Here is a 15,934-nt window from a genome sequence, read left to right on the forward strand (position 1 = left end):
AAAAATTGGCATTTTCCCCTTCAAAAGCAGAAGCACCAGTCTTAGAATGTATAGTATGAATGGTATTTTAAGTGAAATATAGCATAATATTATGTGCAAACATTATTTTAGTATAGAACATATTTTCTAAAAGTAACTTCACACACTGAAATCTGTTAGGATGGAAATAATGTCATGCTGAATAATAACATAAAACCCCCATGACTTTCAAAGTCCACTTCAAATGAAATGTGGTATACTGCTGAATAGGTATAAGAACTAAAAAAATTTAACTAGCCCCAAATGGAGGGATTTCTTATACAATATGATTTGTATAAAGGTTCTTTTCACATAGTCTCAGTGATTCTGTGAGAAACTAAAGTGAATGTTTTATTTAAGAATTAATTTTTTCATTCGGTCATCACATTTTATTTAACACCTACTTTGTGCGAGGCTTTGTTGTAGGTGCTGGGGATACAGAGAAGACACAGCCCTGCCCTTGAGGAGCTCACAGTCTAGTGGGGGAAACAGATAAGTTGACACTGATTTTAAAATTATAAAAATTATTAGACAATTTTATAAACTTCTTTTGTAATCAAACAAACTTTGGGTGTTATGAATGGATGGTGAAAAGGGACGATGTCCAATGCAGTGACAAACCGTCTGCTTCAATATCATGTGACTTCTGCAAAGGCGGTGATGTGGTTCTGAAAAAGAAGGAATTACAAAATCAGAGTCCTGGGAAAGCTGGCTTTGTAAAAAATATAGTGCTCTTACAAACAATCATTAGCTTAATATAAAATTGCAGCCCGGATATGTTTAAGTTGCAGAAACATACATTTAAGTTCTATGTATTATTGTGTCCATGTAATTGCTAATTATATATTTCATTCAATATTCTTAATTAACCAAATAGATTAAGGTGTTATATTGAAAATTAACACTGAAATTTGGAGAGATAAAAATGGCAACCCCAGACACATTAATATTCTGCTCACTGTTAATGGAATTTTAATGCTGTATGTTGGAGGTTCAGATTAATTGCTCCCTGTGAGACAGATGGAATACAGCAAATTGGTGAAATGCTCAGACTGAAAGGCTTATGCTGGTTGACAAAGATCTCCTTAAATACTTCATTTTTTTTCTAGTTTTATTCTGGTGTTTTCTAGAAATAATTGGCATACATCACTGTATAAGTTTAAGGTGTATAGCATGATGGTTTGATTTACATGTTGTGAAACGATCACCACAATAGGCTTAGTTAACATCTACCTTCTCATATAGGTACAACTGAAAGAAAAAAAGAAAAATTTCCCTTGTGCTGAGAACTCTTAGGGTTTACTGTCTCAAGAACTTCCCTGTGTATCATACAGCCATGTTAGCCATAGTCAACATGTTGTGCATTTCATTCCCAGTACTTATTTACCTTACAGCTGGAAGTTTGTATCTTTTTACCACCTTCCTCCCATTCCCCCTCCCCCACACTCTTCACCTTGGATAGCCCAAATCTAATCTTTTTTTTTTCCTGTGTGTGAGTGTAGTTTTTCTTTAATTTTTAAAAATTTTTTAGTTCTACATGTAAGTGAGATCATATGGTATTTGTCTTTCCTATCTGATTTATTTCATTTAGCATTATGCCTTTAAGTTCCATCCATGTTATCACATGGTAGGGTTTCTTCATTTTTAAAGGTGAATAATACTCCATTGTATGCATATACCACAAGTTGTTTACACATCCATCCATCAATGGGCACTTAGGGTTGTTTTCACGTCTTGGCTATTGTAAATAATGCTGCTATTGATGTGGGGTACAGATACCATTTTGAATTAGTGTTTTTGTTTCCTTTATACATATTCTCAAAAGGGGAATTGGTAGATGATGTGATAGTACTGTTTTGAATTTTTTGAGGATTCTCCATCTTGTTTTCTTTCCATAATGGCTGCAACAATTTACAATCCATCAACGGTGCACAAGATGTCCCTTTTCTCCACATGCATGCCAGCATCTCTTGTCTTTTTGATAACGGCCATTCTAACAGGCATGAGGTGGTATCTCATTGTTGTTTTAATTTGCATCTCCCTAATGACTAGTGTTGTTGAGTATCTTTTCATATATCTGTTGGCCTTTTGTATATCTTCTTTGGAGAAATGTCTATTCATGTCCTTTGCCCATTTTTAAGTTAGATTATTTGTTTTTTGCTATTTAAGTTGTATCAGTTCTTTATATATTTTGAATATTAACCTCTTATCAGATATATGGCTTGAAATTTTTTCCCATTCCATAGGTTTTCTTTTCACTTTGTTGACAGTTTCTTTTGCTGTATGGAAGCTTTGTAGTTTGATGTAGTTCCACTTGCTTAATTTTGGTTTTGCTGCATATCCTTAAGGTGTCATATACAAAAAATCATTACCAAGACTCCTCAAGGAACTTTATTCTTATGTTTTCTTCTAGGATATTCATGGCTTCAAGTCTTACATTCAAGTCTTTAATCCATTTTAAGTTACCTTTTGTAAGTGGTGTAAGTATAGGTCCAGTTTCATTCTTTAACATGTGAACATCCATCATCATTTATTTAAAAAACTATCTGGGGTGCCTGGGTGACTCAGTCAGTTATGTGTTCAGCTCTTGATTTTGGCTCAGGTCTTGATCCCATGGGTTGCGAGATAGAGTCCCATGGTGGACCCAGTGCTGTCAGGCTCTGTGCCAACAGCGTAGAGACTACTTAGGATTCTCTCTCTCCTCTCTGCCCCTCTCCTGCACATGCTCTCTTTCTCTCTCTCAAAATAAATTTAAAAAAAAAAGACTATGTTTTCTCCATTGACTGTTCTTGTCTCCTTTGTCAAATACTAGTTGACTGTATACACTTGGGTTTATTTCTCAGCTCTTGGTTCTGTTCTATTGGTCTACTTGTTTTTTTGCCAGTCTCATACTGTTTTGATGACTATTTCTTTATAGTATAGCTTGAAATAAGGATGTGTGATGCCTCCTGCTTTTATCTTCTTTCTCAGTATTTCTTTGGCTATTTGGGGTCTTTTGTACTTCCATATAAATTTTAGAAGTGTTTTTCTAGTTCTGTATAAAATGCCATTGAAATCTTGATAGGGGTTGCACTGAATCTATAGATAGCTTTTGTTAGTAGTATTCACATTTTAATATTAATTCTTCTAATCCATGAACATGAGATACTTTACCATTTGTGTCTTTTTTGATTTATTTCATCATCTTGTAGCTTTCACAGTAGAGATCTTTCACCTCCTTAAATTTATTCCTAGGTATTTTATTATTATTTTTTGATGCTCTTATAAATGGGATTGATTTCTTTTTTAGAAAATTCATTGTTATTGTATAGAAATGCTACTGATTTTTATATGTTGATTTTGCATTCTGCAACTTTACTAAATTTATTGTTTACATCTAACAGTTTTTGGTTGAGTCTTTAGGGTTTTCTCTATATAAAATCATGTCATCTGTAAATAGAGTCAATTTTACTTCTTCCTTTCTAATTCTGATACTTTTTATATCTTTTTCTTGCTTAATTGCTCTAGCTAGAACTTCTAGGACTATGTTGAATGGGAATGGTGAGAGTGGGTATACTTGTCTCACTCCTGATGTTAGGGAAAAAGTGTTCAACATTTCTACACTGAGTTGACGTTAGCTGTGGGCTTGCAATAAATGGCCTTTATTATGTTGAGATAGGTTCCTTCTATACCTAATGTATTAAGAATTTTATCATGAATGGATGCTGAATTTTGTCAAATCTTCTTCTGTGTCTATTAAAATGATCATATGATTCTTTTCTTTCATTCTATTAATATGATGTATCATTCAAGTTACAGATTGATTCACATATGTTGAATCATCCTTGCATCCCAAGGATAAATCCCACTTGGTCACTGTGAATGATCCTTTTAATGCACTGCTGAATTAGGTTTGCTAGTACAAGCATACCTTGAAGATATGGTAGGTTTCGTTCCAGACAACCACAACAAAGCAAATATCACAATAGAGTGAGTCAAATGATGTTTTTGGTTTCCCAGTACATATAAAAGTTATGTTTATACTTTACTGTAGACTATTAAGTGTGCAATAGCATAATGTCTAAAAAACAATGTATGTACCTCAATTAAGAAATACTTTATTGCCAAAAATGCTAACCATCATCTGATATTTCAGTGAGTCAATCACCAATTGCAGATCACCATAATAAATGTAATTATAATGAAAAAGTTTGAAATATTGTGAGAATTATGAAAATGTGAGACATATATGCTGTTGGAAAAACAACACTGATAGACTTGCTCGATGCAGGGTTGCCAATAACCTTTAACTTGTAAAAATAAGCAAACAATCCCCCAAAAAACACAGTATCTTTAAACTGCAATTAAGAGAATCACAATAAAATGAAGTAGGCCTATATTTTATTGACAATTTTAGCATGTATATACCTCAGGGATATTGGCCTGGAGTTGTCTCTTCCAGTAAATCCTTTTCTGGTTTTACTATCAGGATAATGTTCACCCCATAAAATGAGTTTGAATGTTTTTTCCTCTTCTTTGATCTTTTGATAGAATTTGAGGACTGCTGTTAATTCTTTAAATGTTTGGTAAAATTCACCAGTGAAATGATTTGGTCCTGGGCTCTTCACCATTGGGAGATTTTTGATCAATCTCCTTACTAATAATTGGTCTGTTCAGATTTTCTATTTCTCTCTGATTCAGTCTTGGCATACAGTTGTTCACAGTAGCTCTTATCCTTTAAATTTCCGTGGTATCCATCGTAATGTCTTCTTTTCATTTACAATTTTGTTGATTTGGGTCCTTTCTCTTTTTTCTTGGTTAGTTTAGCTAAGGACTGTCACGTTTCTTTATCTTTTCAAAGAACCAACTCTTAATTTGGCTAATACTTTCTATTGTTTTTCTGTTCTTTATTTCATTTATTTCTACTTTCATCTTGATTATTTCCGATCTGTAACTTTGAGCTGTTTGTCCTTATTTTTCTAATTCCTTAAAGTGAGTTAGGTTGTTTATTTGGAATTTTTCTTAACTCTTAACGTAGGCATTTATTGCTGTGAACTTCCCTCTTAGAATTGATTTGCTGCATCCCACATATTCTGGTATGTTGCAGTTCCATTTTCTTTCGTGTCAAGAAACTTTTTTTACTTCTCCTTTAACTTTTTGTTTGATCCATTGGTTGTTCTGGAAAGTGTTGTTTAATTTCCATGTGTTCATGAATTCCAGTTTTCTTCTTGTTAGTGATTTCTGGTTACATGTCATTGTGGGTCAGAGAAGATACTTGGTATGATTTCAAGGTTCTTGAATTTTCTAAGACTTGTTTTGTGGCCAAAATATACAGTCTATGCTAGAAAATGTTCCACGTGCACTTGACAAGAATGTGTATTCTGCTATATTGTTGGATAGAATGCTCTGTATATGTCCGTTAGGTCCATTTGGTCTGTAGTATTAAAATCTGCTGTTTCCTTATTTATCTTGTGTCTGGAAGACTTATCCATTGTTGAGAGTGGAATATTTAAATCCCCAAATATTATTGCATTGCTGTTTATATATACTTTTAGCTTTTTTAAATTTTGCCTTATATATTTGGGTACTGCAATGTTGGATATATAAATACTTAAAATGTTTATATATTATTGATGTATTGACCACTTTATATAATGACCTTTTTTGTCTTTTTTAAGCATTTTTAGCTTAAAGTCTATTTTGTCTGATATAAACAGAACTACCTCTGCTCTTTTAAATTATCATTTGCTTGAAAAGTCTTTTCCCATCCCTTCACTCTCAGTCTGTGAGTGTCTCTTCTTTATTTATTTTGAGAAAGAAAGAGAGAGAGAAGCAGAGGGAGAGAGAGAGGGAGAGAGAGAATCCCAAGCAGGCTCTGTGCTGTCAGTGTGGAGCCTGATGTGGGGCTCAAACCCACGAACCATGAGATCATGACCTGAGACAAAATCAAGAGTTGGATGCTTAGTCAACTGAGCCACCCAGGTGCCCTAAGTGTCTTTGAGGCTAATGTGAGGCCCTTGTAAGCAGCCTATGTTTAGATATTTAAAAAAAAAAATCCACTCAGCCCTCCTGTGTCTTTTAATTGTAGAACTGAATCCACTTATACTTAAAGCGATTGTTTATAGGTAAAAACTTACCATTGCCATTTTGTTGATTGTTTTAAATAGATCCACTGTTCCTTGCTTTTACCTTGCTACCATTTTTGTGTTTTGACCTCTTTTGGTATCAGAATGCTTTAACTTCTTTGTTGCATTCCTTTGTGTAATTTCTACAGAACTTTCTCTTACAGTTACCTTGAGGCATGCATAAAATATCTTAAACTTATAACTTATTTAAACTGATAACAAGTTAACTTGAATAGAATTTATAACCTTTATACCTTTATTTCTCCTCTCCTTCACATTTTAGGTTATTGCTATTACAAGTTATGTTTTATATTTTGTAATAAAAGATTATAGTTATGCTTATTTATACTCTGTTCTTTTTTTAACTTTTAAACTAGAGTTTTGAATACACCACTATTACCATATTGCAGAATCTAACTATGACTAGATTTAATTATAATATGTAGTACACTAACATTCTTAGGAGGATTATTCTCAATTCTTTGGCAGTTTGTAGATTTCCATTTCTTTAGAGTTATTTATTCAAACTTTATGAGTTTCCTTGGTGGTGTCATATATATACCTGATTTTTTGTGATCCTTGATTCCTGATGTTGGTATCTGCACATTTGAGTAACTGGGCTCCTCTTCCAGAATTTACAGGCTTGTTTTGGCAGAGACAGTTCTTCACCAGTCAGCTCAGTTTGGATTTCTGGTTCTGTCTGATGGTAGGTCTTTGGGCAGGTGGAGCTTGCTATTATGGTCTATCTGGGGGCAAGGCAATTGAGGACATGGATGGAGTGGTTATGCCACTGGCGAGAACAGCTGGGTAGGACTTCTGGCTTGGGTCCCTACCCAAGTGAGGCTGTGGGGTAGGCTCTGCTGGTCAGGCTTTCTAGATGGTTGGGACTGGGTACCATATTCAGTAGCTGATGGGGCTAAGAAGTAGCTTCCCACAGCCTACACAACTAATTGCTTGGGAACCTGAATCAGGCCAGAGTGTGCACTGAATTCTCTGGTCAGCTGAGACCACTAGTTTTGTTCTGCAGATGGGGCAAGCCACAGGCTGTGCTCTCTGTTCAAGTGCTCTGTGCACAAGGCTACTGAATAGGCTATGCAGCTTCCCATGTGCTGTGGTTAGGTTTCTTGGTTGGACAGACTAAAGGCTATATTCAGTGATGAGTGGGGTATGAATGAGATTCTCTGCCTGGGCACAGCAGGAGAAACAGCTCAAGCTGACCTGTACCCCCAAGTTCTCTGACCTAACACGCCAGTGGCTTTGCTCTGCAAACTATTGGCTCTCCCCACATGCTTCTTGGCCATAATGCTACTGGGCTGTACAGCTTCCAGGAGTTGTCTCTAGTCGTTCTGGGTAGACAGAACCAAAACACACCCTTCACAGTAGGTGAGGTTATTTTGCGGCTTCCTTGCCTACGTAGGAGGGGGAGGGACCATTGTAGGCTGCTCTTAATTTCTTAAACATGCTCTCTGGTTGTGAGGGACCAGGAGCAAGCTACCCTCAGTCTCGGCTGTGAATTAATCCCCCTGCCTATGCAGAGCACAGGAATCCTCCATGCTCAGTGCTGGTTTTGTGTCTGCTCTGCCTGCCCACCTCTCGGAGCAAGCACAGCTGGGCTGCTCTGCTTCCAGGAGTTGTTGCCGCCTTTCTGGACCAAGGGGGCTGGAAGAACTCTCTGTAATAGGTGATACTATCACTTCGTTTCTCACCTGGCTGTGGAGAAACCAGGCTCCAGGGCTGGCAAAACTCCTCAACTGAGGATCTGTATCAGGCAGATCTGCACTGCCAAGTTCCCTAGTCAGAATGCGTCCTCACTTTGGTTCTGTAGGTTAGTAAAACTGCTGTTTGGGATTACTACCTGGGCATTGCAGGTCTGAATTTGGTGTGCTAAGATCCGTGAGCTGGTTGTTACTGGTTGTTGCAAGCCCCCTGCCCCATCTCTAACACATGAAGACCCCCAGGGGTTGAATCTGATTCCCCTGCAATTTCCATGGTGTGAGATCAGAGTAGGGACCCCTGCAAAGCAGCCCACAATGCTGGGGGTAGCTGGTTGTCCCTTTTGGGTTCTCTGCTCCCTGGGAGAACTGAAGGCTCAGGGGAGACCTCTCCAGGTGGTGCTGTGCTGGCCTGTAAAAGGAGCAGCGGGGCCAACATGCAGCTGCTTTTCTTACACTTGTAATGCAATCTATCTTGGTCTCTGTGGCAAAGCAGGGGTACTTCAGCCTCACCCCCATGTTCTGGGATTCTCTCAGTGGTGTCTTGTTCTTAAACGGTTGTTGGTTCTTCTTGGGGGAAGCAAGATCAGGAACAACCTGTGTTGTCATTCTGGTGATGTCACTCCAAATACTTCAGTTTTGATGCATGAGTCCAGACTATAGACTGCAATCTCTGTTGTTCACTTCAATCATAGAATTCCTTACAGGGCCTAGACTTCTTCCTCTTCCCCTTCCTTCTCCTCCTCCTCTTCTTCTGCCTCCTTCTCCTCCTCCTTTAAAGCAACAGAGCTATGTACAAAAAAAGCCTATGGAATGGCTAATATTTAAATGGATTCAAACATGTAGCAGGCCAAATCATGGCTGCTGTAATATGACAGTGGACAATTGATATGACATAATTATGCTACCTATAGGGTTATGTCAAGATGTAACATCCTGACAGTCCTAACCAATAACTGCAACATTTACAAAAGAATTTTATCATATTACCTGCTTTAAGTGTTTTTCATAGCAGTTTCTGTATTGACTCTTTATATGTGAAAGACATCATAAATAGAATTTCACGTAATGAATGCATGTCATGAGATTGCTTCCATGTATATGTAGTTCTTTTCAGGTTAGTGTCTAAACTAGCTAAAACATTTAGGAAATGTGTGTGAAGAAATTAAAATTTATCGTCACCAAATGTAGGCATATTAAACCAGAACTAGAAGGTTATCACTGACTAGTGCTTACAGCATTATGTTCTAGGTTTGACCCACTTAAGCCTAGAGAAAAATAGTATCAGTAGGAATCAGTCGTGAGCAGAACATGCTGCCTTTTCACTAACAAGAACACCATAGAAACTGTAATTTCTCATTTAAAAAATGCATTATGAAAATTTGGGGGAACTCAGCAGCTCCTCTCTGAGTTTTCTTGATTTTTTTTCCTTACAAAAGTACAAGCATGACTTTAGGACAAAAAATATTGTCACAGTTTACATAATGTACTCTGATTGAATAAAAGCCATCAGAACTGTGGCAATAGTACATCGTAATTGTATTTCCAGTGGCCCCATGGGGACTTGAATCTTGGGAACTGATAAAAAACAATCTGATACACATGTTTTAGTATAAAACTGGCAGGATTGTCATACCTCTGGACAGGACCTAGCACATAGTAATTGCTGGAAAGATGTTAAGATATAAATTGAAGATTAACCACTCAATGGCAATGGTGGTAGGGAAGGAGTGAAAAAGTGACAGAAGTAAAGAAAAGGAGATAAAAGAGAGAGAATGGATGGTGTTCCGAAGGCCACTGGCCTAAGTGTCATTGTTCCCTTGACCTAGATAATCAAGTGTCTGCATGGCTCATTAAATTTGCTGAAGATGATCCTAAGTGAAGGAGACACCCATCACCTTGGAAGGTAGAACTGAAATATTAAAAGACCTTAATAAAACAAAGAAAGTATTGGAAATAAATCACTGATAATCAATGCAAGGCAGGACAGAGGCAGAGGAAAAACCAAGTGACAAGTACAAGCTGAAGAGAGTGACAAAGAGTGTGCAATGACTATCGGGCAACCTGTAAATTACCATCTAAACCCAGACATATTGAGGGAAAAGAGTTGCTAATAATACACAGGGAGCAGCAGGCTGAAACTGGGACTGCCCCAAACAGGGGCGTGAGAACATGTTAGAAATAAGGCATTGGATGTGTAACTCTAAGTGTGCTATGGAGAACTAGGAAATATTGGGTTCAGGGTGGGAGTTTAAAAATCATGTTTTGGTGGCCATGAGATTCTCTTTCATCCTTTGTCAAGTACAAACAATATTACCCTTTTCATTACGCTAAGTCATTACCAAGTTAAATTACAGTTTCCAGATGGACTACATTTTTAGATCCCAAGTCTCCTGCTTTTTTCCAATTAGCACCCTTTTAGCTTTACATCACACTTAAGTTTTAACTTTTGAGATGACTTTTTTTTTTTCTATTTGACTGGAATTAGAAGGATTCTGCTTGGGGCTTATCATCTAAAGGTTGTCATTAGCACACAGATTAAACAGATGAAAATAAAACATTAAAGTGACTGTGCATAGGGAGGAGAAAATTAAGGGGAAATTTAATAACAGGTTCTAAGTACATGAAAGGAGTATACAGAGAGCATGGGGCCATCTGTTCATTAATTTCACTGTCTAAGAGCAAATGAACCCACACCATAGAATGAAGGAGATGGATTACTTATTTCAGTGAGATTTAAAAACTAAGATTAATTCTCTTCTAGCATAGGGGTGATTTCCCCTGAAGGAATCCAGAGAAAGAATAAGGGTAATTATTTAAGGTCCTTACCATCCATAAGACACTATGATTCTGTTATAAAAATTACATCCACAATGTATGTAAATGGGTAATTTGAAATATGCAAATGGAATAATTCCTATGCAGGAAGTTATGGCAGTGCTCGCTTTCCCTCAGCATCTTTCTTAGTAACATAAAAAGCCAGAATTGCATCTATTATTTTCAGGTTACCTGTCTTGAGAAATGGACTTCTTATGAGGCAAACTAGGTAACAATGGGTTTTCTCCTTTTAATCTGTTTGAATTCTTAATCTGCAATACTAAAATCCTACTAAGAGATAATACTGCAAACACATAGTACACAAACCAGAAACTCATGCATAGAAGTTGCATTCACAGTCACGCAAAGAAAGTGGTCATGTAACTGATCAGTGCAATTACTGCCTTTCACAACTACACATGCAGAGTAGAGATGGCAGAATTGGAGCCCAGAGAGTTGAAGATTAAAATGTGCTATATCCATTAGAAAGTGATCACTCAAGTCCACAGCAAATCAACGTGCCAAATACTGAATCCAGTCCTTGAGTGCAGAGGTCCCATGGAAAAACAAGCACTTATTCCTGAGAACAGTAGTTTTGGATTCTTCAATTTGGTAAATTCTAAAGTCTATAGAGTATGTCAAATTTTGAAGCTCTAAGTTCTACATAAAAATTTCTATTTTTTCTATTTATTCTATCCTTCCTTTTGTAGAAATTATACTGATTTTTTTAACACCATTTAAAACAAATGATCATTTGCTTATGACAATGTGGCAATGACTTGTCACCTGACAAGATGTGCCACTCACCATTTCGCTTTGAAAAACTAGGGGAAAATGCCAAAAGAGCACTTCAGGTAAGAAAACAACCCAAAAAACCCCATTATTATTAAGGGCTATTTGGTTGAGGAATGTCAAATTCCCATGAAGTGAAAAATCAATTAAAAAATAAAATACATTTGAGGGGTAAAATAATAATAATAACAACAATCAAGTACCTAGAATTTTGGATGTACTAGAACCTGCACAGAAGGACATTTTTCTGTATTTGCCTTAGCTTTGCAACCCAACTCCAACACCAGTGCGCTGTAGCGCACATACGTTTATTGCCTTAATTGAAGATGTTCACAGTGGCTTATTCCCAGCATCCAGCTGAAGAGCCTTGCAAGACAGTCTTTAAAGGACCTTCCCTGTGAATTTTCTTCTTGACCATTCTCAATAGATTGAATTCGGGACACCTACAAAATGTGTTTCATTCATTATTTAAATGTTTATCTAATATTGACTTATTTACTTGGACAAAGGACTAGTTTACTTAAAGTTCTGTGTTATATTATTGAACCAAATGCTGAGGTTAAATACTGTTCAGTTTTTCTTTCTTTCAAGGTGATTATAAACAGCTTTTGTGTTTTAATAGGAGGTTGTCAGCAGTCAGCTTAGGTTTTTAACCTAAATGTAAATTGAGGTTGCAACTTGAGATCTGTGCATACAGTGTCTTTAATTCAATGATTCCTGTCTTCAGATCTACTGGTAAGGAAGCTGTGAGGTACAGTGGATGCTGCAGTCAAGTAGTATGAATGTCAAGTGTTGAATGTGGGCTCCATAACATTGGAGGTTCTCACAAGCAATTTAACCTTTCAGAGACCCAGCTTTCTCATCTGTGAAAGAGAAATAATAATGCCTATTTGAGTGGATTCTTGTTAAGATTAAATGAGATTATATGCACAAAGGTCCTTGTCTCTACTCAAACATATATAATTGTCTATAAAAGCTAGGGCAACAAAAGAAAAAGAAAAAAGAGAAAGAAAAAATACAAAGGAAAAAATATACATGATAATTGGTTGGAATTTCACAGTGCTGTAGTCTACAGTTCTAATGTCCGCACAAACCAAGTGTTATCTTACAAGATTGGTGCAAACCAATGTGAATTGGTGGGCGAAACCAAATGTGAATTGCTGTGAGGTGATATATACTCTATGTTGTGCTACGGAAATATTTATCTTTGCTGCCCAAGACCCTGCTTGTGTAACTGAACACACAGTATTTTGCCCTAAAATAGAAAATATTTTGAATCCTGGAAAACATATCTCACCAAGGTTTAGGACAAAGAATCATGGTCCTATAATAATCAATGATTCTGAAGCTATATAGATGCAGCCTACATTTTATCAGGGGAAGGTAGGTGAATGCCAGCCCCTAAACATTGTATTTCGCTATTTGCGTCCTTTGTTTGTTCATTGTATCCCTTGAGGAAGGCAAAGTGGGCATAAAAGAGACGGAGGAAAAGGAGTAATGCTTGGAGTGTGTTCTCTAGAACCCTACTTGGTCACATTCAGTTTTCCTTCTGGTGGACTGGGAAGCTGGTATTTTTAGTAACAGAGAAATAATGTTAGGTCCGCCTGAGAAAAAATCACTAGAGAATTACAAACTTAGGCCATGAAACAGATTGAAAAATTCATTTTAAACAATTTCATGTTTTAAGAAGTTGGGGTTATGAAGGCATAAAAGTTGAAATGTGATAAAACCAGAGTTCTCTTGGGAAAGAGGATTGTTTTGAACCATTTCTTCCTTTGCCATAGTTCTCTTTTCAGTTCAGGGTTTAACATGAGCTCAGAATTTTGTTTCTCTTCAGGAATTTCTTTTTTGTACTATTTGGAGACAGGGGCTAAAAGCTACTTTCTGAGAGAATCGTAACCCTCCAGAGAAAGGAGAACTCTCCAGGAGGCTTTCACTGATAAGCTAATTAAACCAGAGGCAGGCCAGGCTTTTACTGGAGCATTAGCTATAGATCATATGACATATTTCCAAGTCCCGAGGAGCTAGGGAGTTTAAGTCTTTCCACAATGAATATTTAGGAGCATGGGTTCTCAATCTTGGCTGCATTCTGGAATCACCTGGGGGCTTTCAGAAAAAATACTGATACCACACCAGAGACTTGGATTTAATTGGTCGGAGGTGTGGCCTGGTCAATGGTAGTTTTAAAGATTCTCCAGATGACTCTAATGTGTAGCTAATATTGAAAACTACTGTTTCAGAAGATTGGCAGGCCCAGCTGGATCCAGGCCAACACTGGCTCTGTATCCACATCACCTGAGGTGGCTGATACACTATAGATTCCCAGGCCCACATTTGCCCAGGCCTTCTGGGCATGCTTCCCAGAAATGTGCCCTTTCTGCAAATGCTGTAAGGTAAGGAATCTCTTTTATACCAGTCTGAGAACCACTGCCTAAAGTTGTAGAAAAGTGATTGGTTAGCAGTGTAAAATCCCAATTTACCTCCTGTCCTACCTCCTTCATACTACAAAGTTTCTTTGGCCATTTTTGAAATTTCTCAGCCATTAATCTGTCCATCTGGCCCAGCCCACTTGCCCCTTCTTAATTCTATTTCTTTTACCCTTATTCTGGACCCCACCTGAACACTCTTTAACGGCACCCTCAAATTTCTTGCCTCTGTTCTTACCTCACCTGCCAAACAAAATCTTTGTGCAAGCTGATTCCTCTATTTGGAACATTCTTCTCATCTCTTCACTTAGCTAACAGTTCTTCAGATGTCCCCTTAGAAGACGCTGCAAGCGTTGCTATGTTTGGGTAGATCTCCCTTTATGTCCTCCTCCAGCATAGCCATCACCACCCTGTTCTGTATTTGCTTATAAGATTATCTATCCCCCCATTAGACTGTAAGCTCATGAATCCTGGGAAATGTACCATAATGCTTCTTATTTGACATTTGTTACATATTTCATATATTACAAATCTAATTGCAAATAAAATTTTACTATATATAACCGATGATGATTAAAAAAAGGTAACTCATGCATACATTGTACCCAGGCCTTATTTTACACTGGTATTTTAAGCTACCTAACTAATTGGATTCTTATTTATTTCATTTCTTTTTAACTTTTTAAAATGCTTTAGATTTGCTAAATAAGCAAATCTACTTGATGGAAGAATCAGAGGATGTGGGTAGTGGATGAAGTGTATGATAAATTCTTGTATAATCAGGATCTAATTAAAACTCCTCATTTTATTTATATATTTTTAATTTTTTAATGTTTATTTATTATGAAGAGACAGAGCATGAATCGGGGAGGGGCAGAGAGAGAGGGAGACACAGAATCGGAAGCAGGTTCCAGGCTCTGAACTATCAGCACAGAACCCCACGCAGGGCTCGAACTCACAAACCACAAGATCATGACCTGAGCCAAAGTCGGACGTTTAACTAAGCCACCCAGACACCCCCAAACTCCTCATTTTAAAACTTGCCTATTCTGAGGGCACTTGTGTTGAGCCCTGGGTATTATACGTAAAGTGATGATTCACTAAATCCTACTCCTGAAACCAATGTTACATTATATGTTAACTAACTAGTTTTTAAATAAAAATTTGAAAAAAAAAATACAAAAATTAAACTTGCCTATTTTCACCAGAAGGTACCAGTTAGTAAAAACTGGATGAGCCACATCAAGATTCATTTCAGACCCATTCAAAACCATAAATACCATGAACCATGACACGGATACTTAGGAAAATTTTGGTAAGTGTACATATACATTTACCCTAAAACCACAATTCCTATTCCTAGGTATTTATCCAAGATTTGGAAAAATACGTATGCACACAAAAACCTGTACGTGAATTTTTATATTAGCTTTATTTATAATTGTGAAAAGCTTTAAAAAATTCAAATGTTCTTCAAATAGTGAATGGATTAAAAAATTGTACATAAATAAGGCAGAATACTACTCAACAATAAAAAGGGAAAAAAAAAGACCCTATTGATGTAGGTAATAATATGAATGAATGTCAAATGCATTATGCCAAGTGAAAGAAGTCAGACTCAAAAGGCTACATAGTATATGAGTCCATTTATACTATATTTTGGGAAAGGCAAAACTGTAGGAACAGAAAACAGATGAGTGGTTGCAGAGGTTAGGGGTTGAAAGAGGGGTTGACTACCAAGGGAAAGGAAGAAACTTTTTAGGGTGATGGAAATGTTGTATAACTTGATTATGGTGGTGATTATACAATGGCATGCACTTGACAAAACTCATAAAACTGTATGCTAAAAAAGAGAATTTTATAGAATGTAAAGTATGCCTTTAATAAACCCTGCGGGGGGGGGGGGGGGGGGGGATATATTGAGACCATTAGCTACATTGTGAATTAAGTCTAAAGGCCAAGTGGTATCTAGAGTTTGGTTTGTCAATTCTTGAATTACTGCTTCAATGTTTGTTTCAAAGGAAAAATATCAAATAAATATATGGGAGGGTATTTAAAAGATACA

General features: G+C 36.9%; 1 protein-coding gene across 1 annotated transcript in view; it reads right to left on the minus strand.

Moving 5' to 3' along the window:
* Window positions 1-402: 402 nt before the first annotated feature.
* PLPPR5 (phospholipid phosphatase related 5) overlaps window positions 403-15,934 on the minus strand; it is a 122,909-nt gene continuing 107,377 nt past the window's right edge. The window contains exon 6 of the mRNA XM_042953007.1: window positions 403-686. Coding sequence (XP_042808941.1) covers window positions 654-686 — 33 coding nt within the window. The 3' untranslated portion in view covers window positions 403-653. The remainder of the gene's footprint in view (window positions 687-15,934) is intronic.

The sequence above is a fragment of the Panthera leo genome, chromosome C1 (assembly GCF_018350215.1).
Source record: "Panthera leo isolate Ple1 chromosome C1, P.leo_Ple1_pat1.1, whole genome shotgun sequence".
Classification (NCBI taxonomy): domain Eukaryota; kingdom Metazoa; phylum Chordata; class Mammalia; order Carnivora; family Felidae; genus Panthera; species Panthera leo.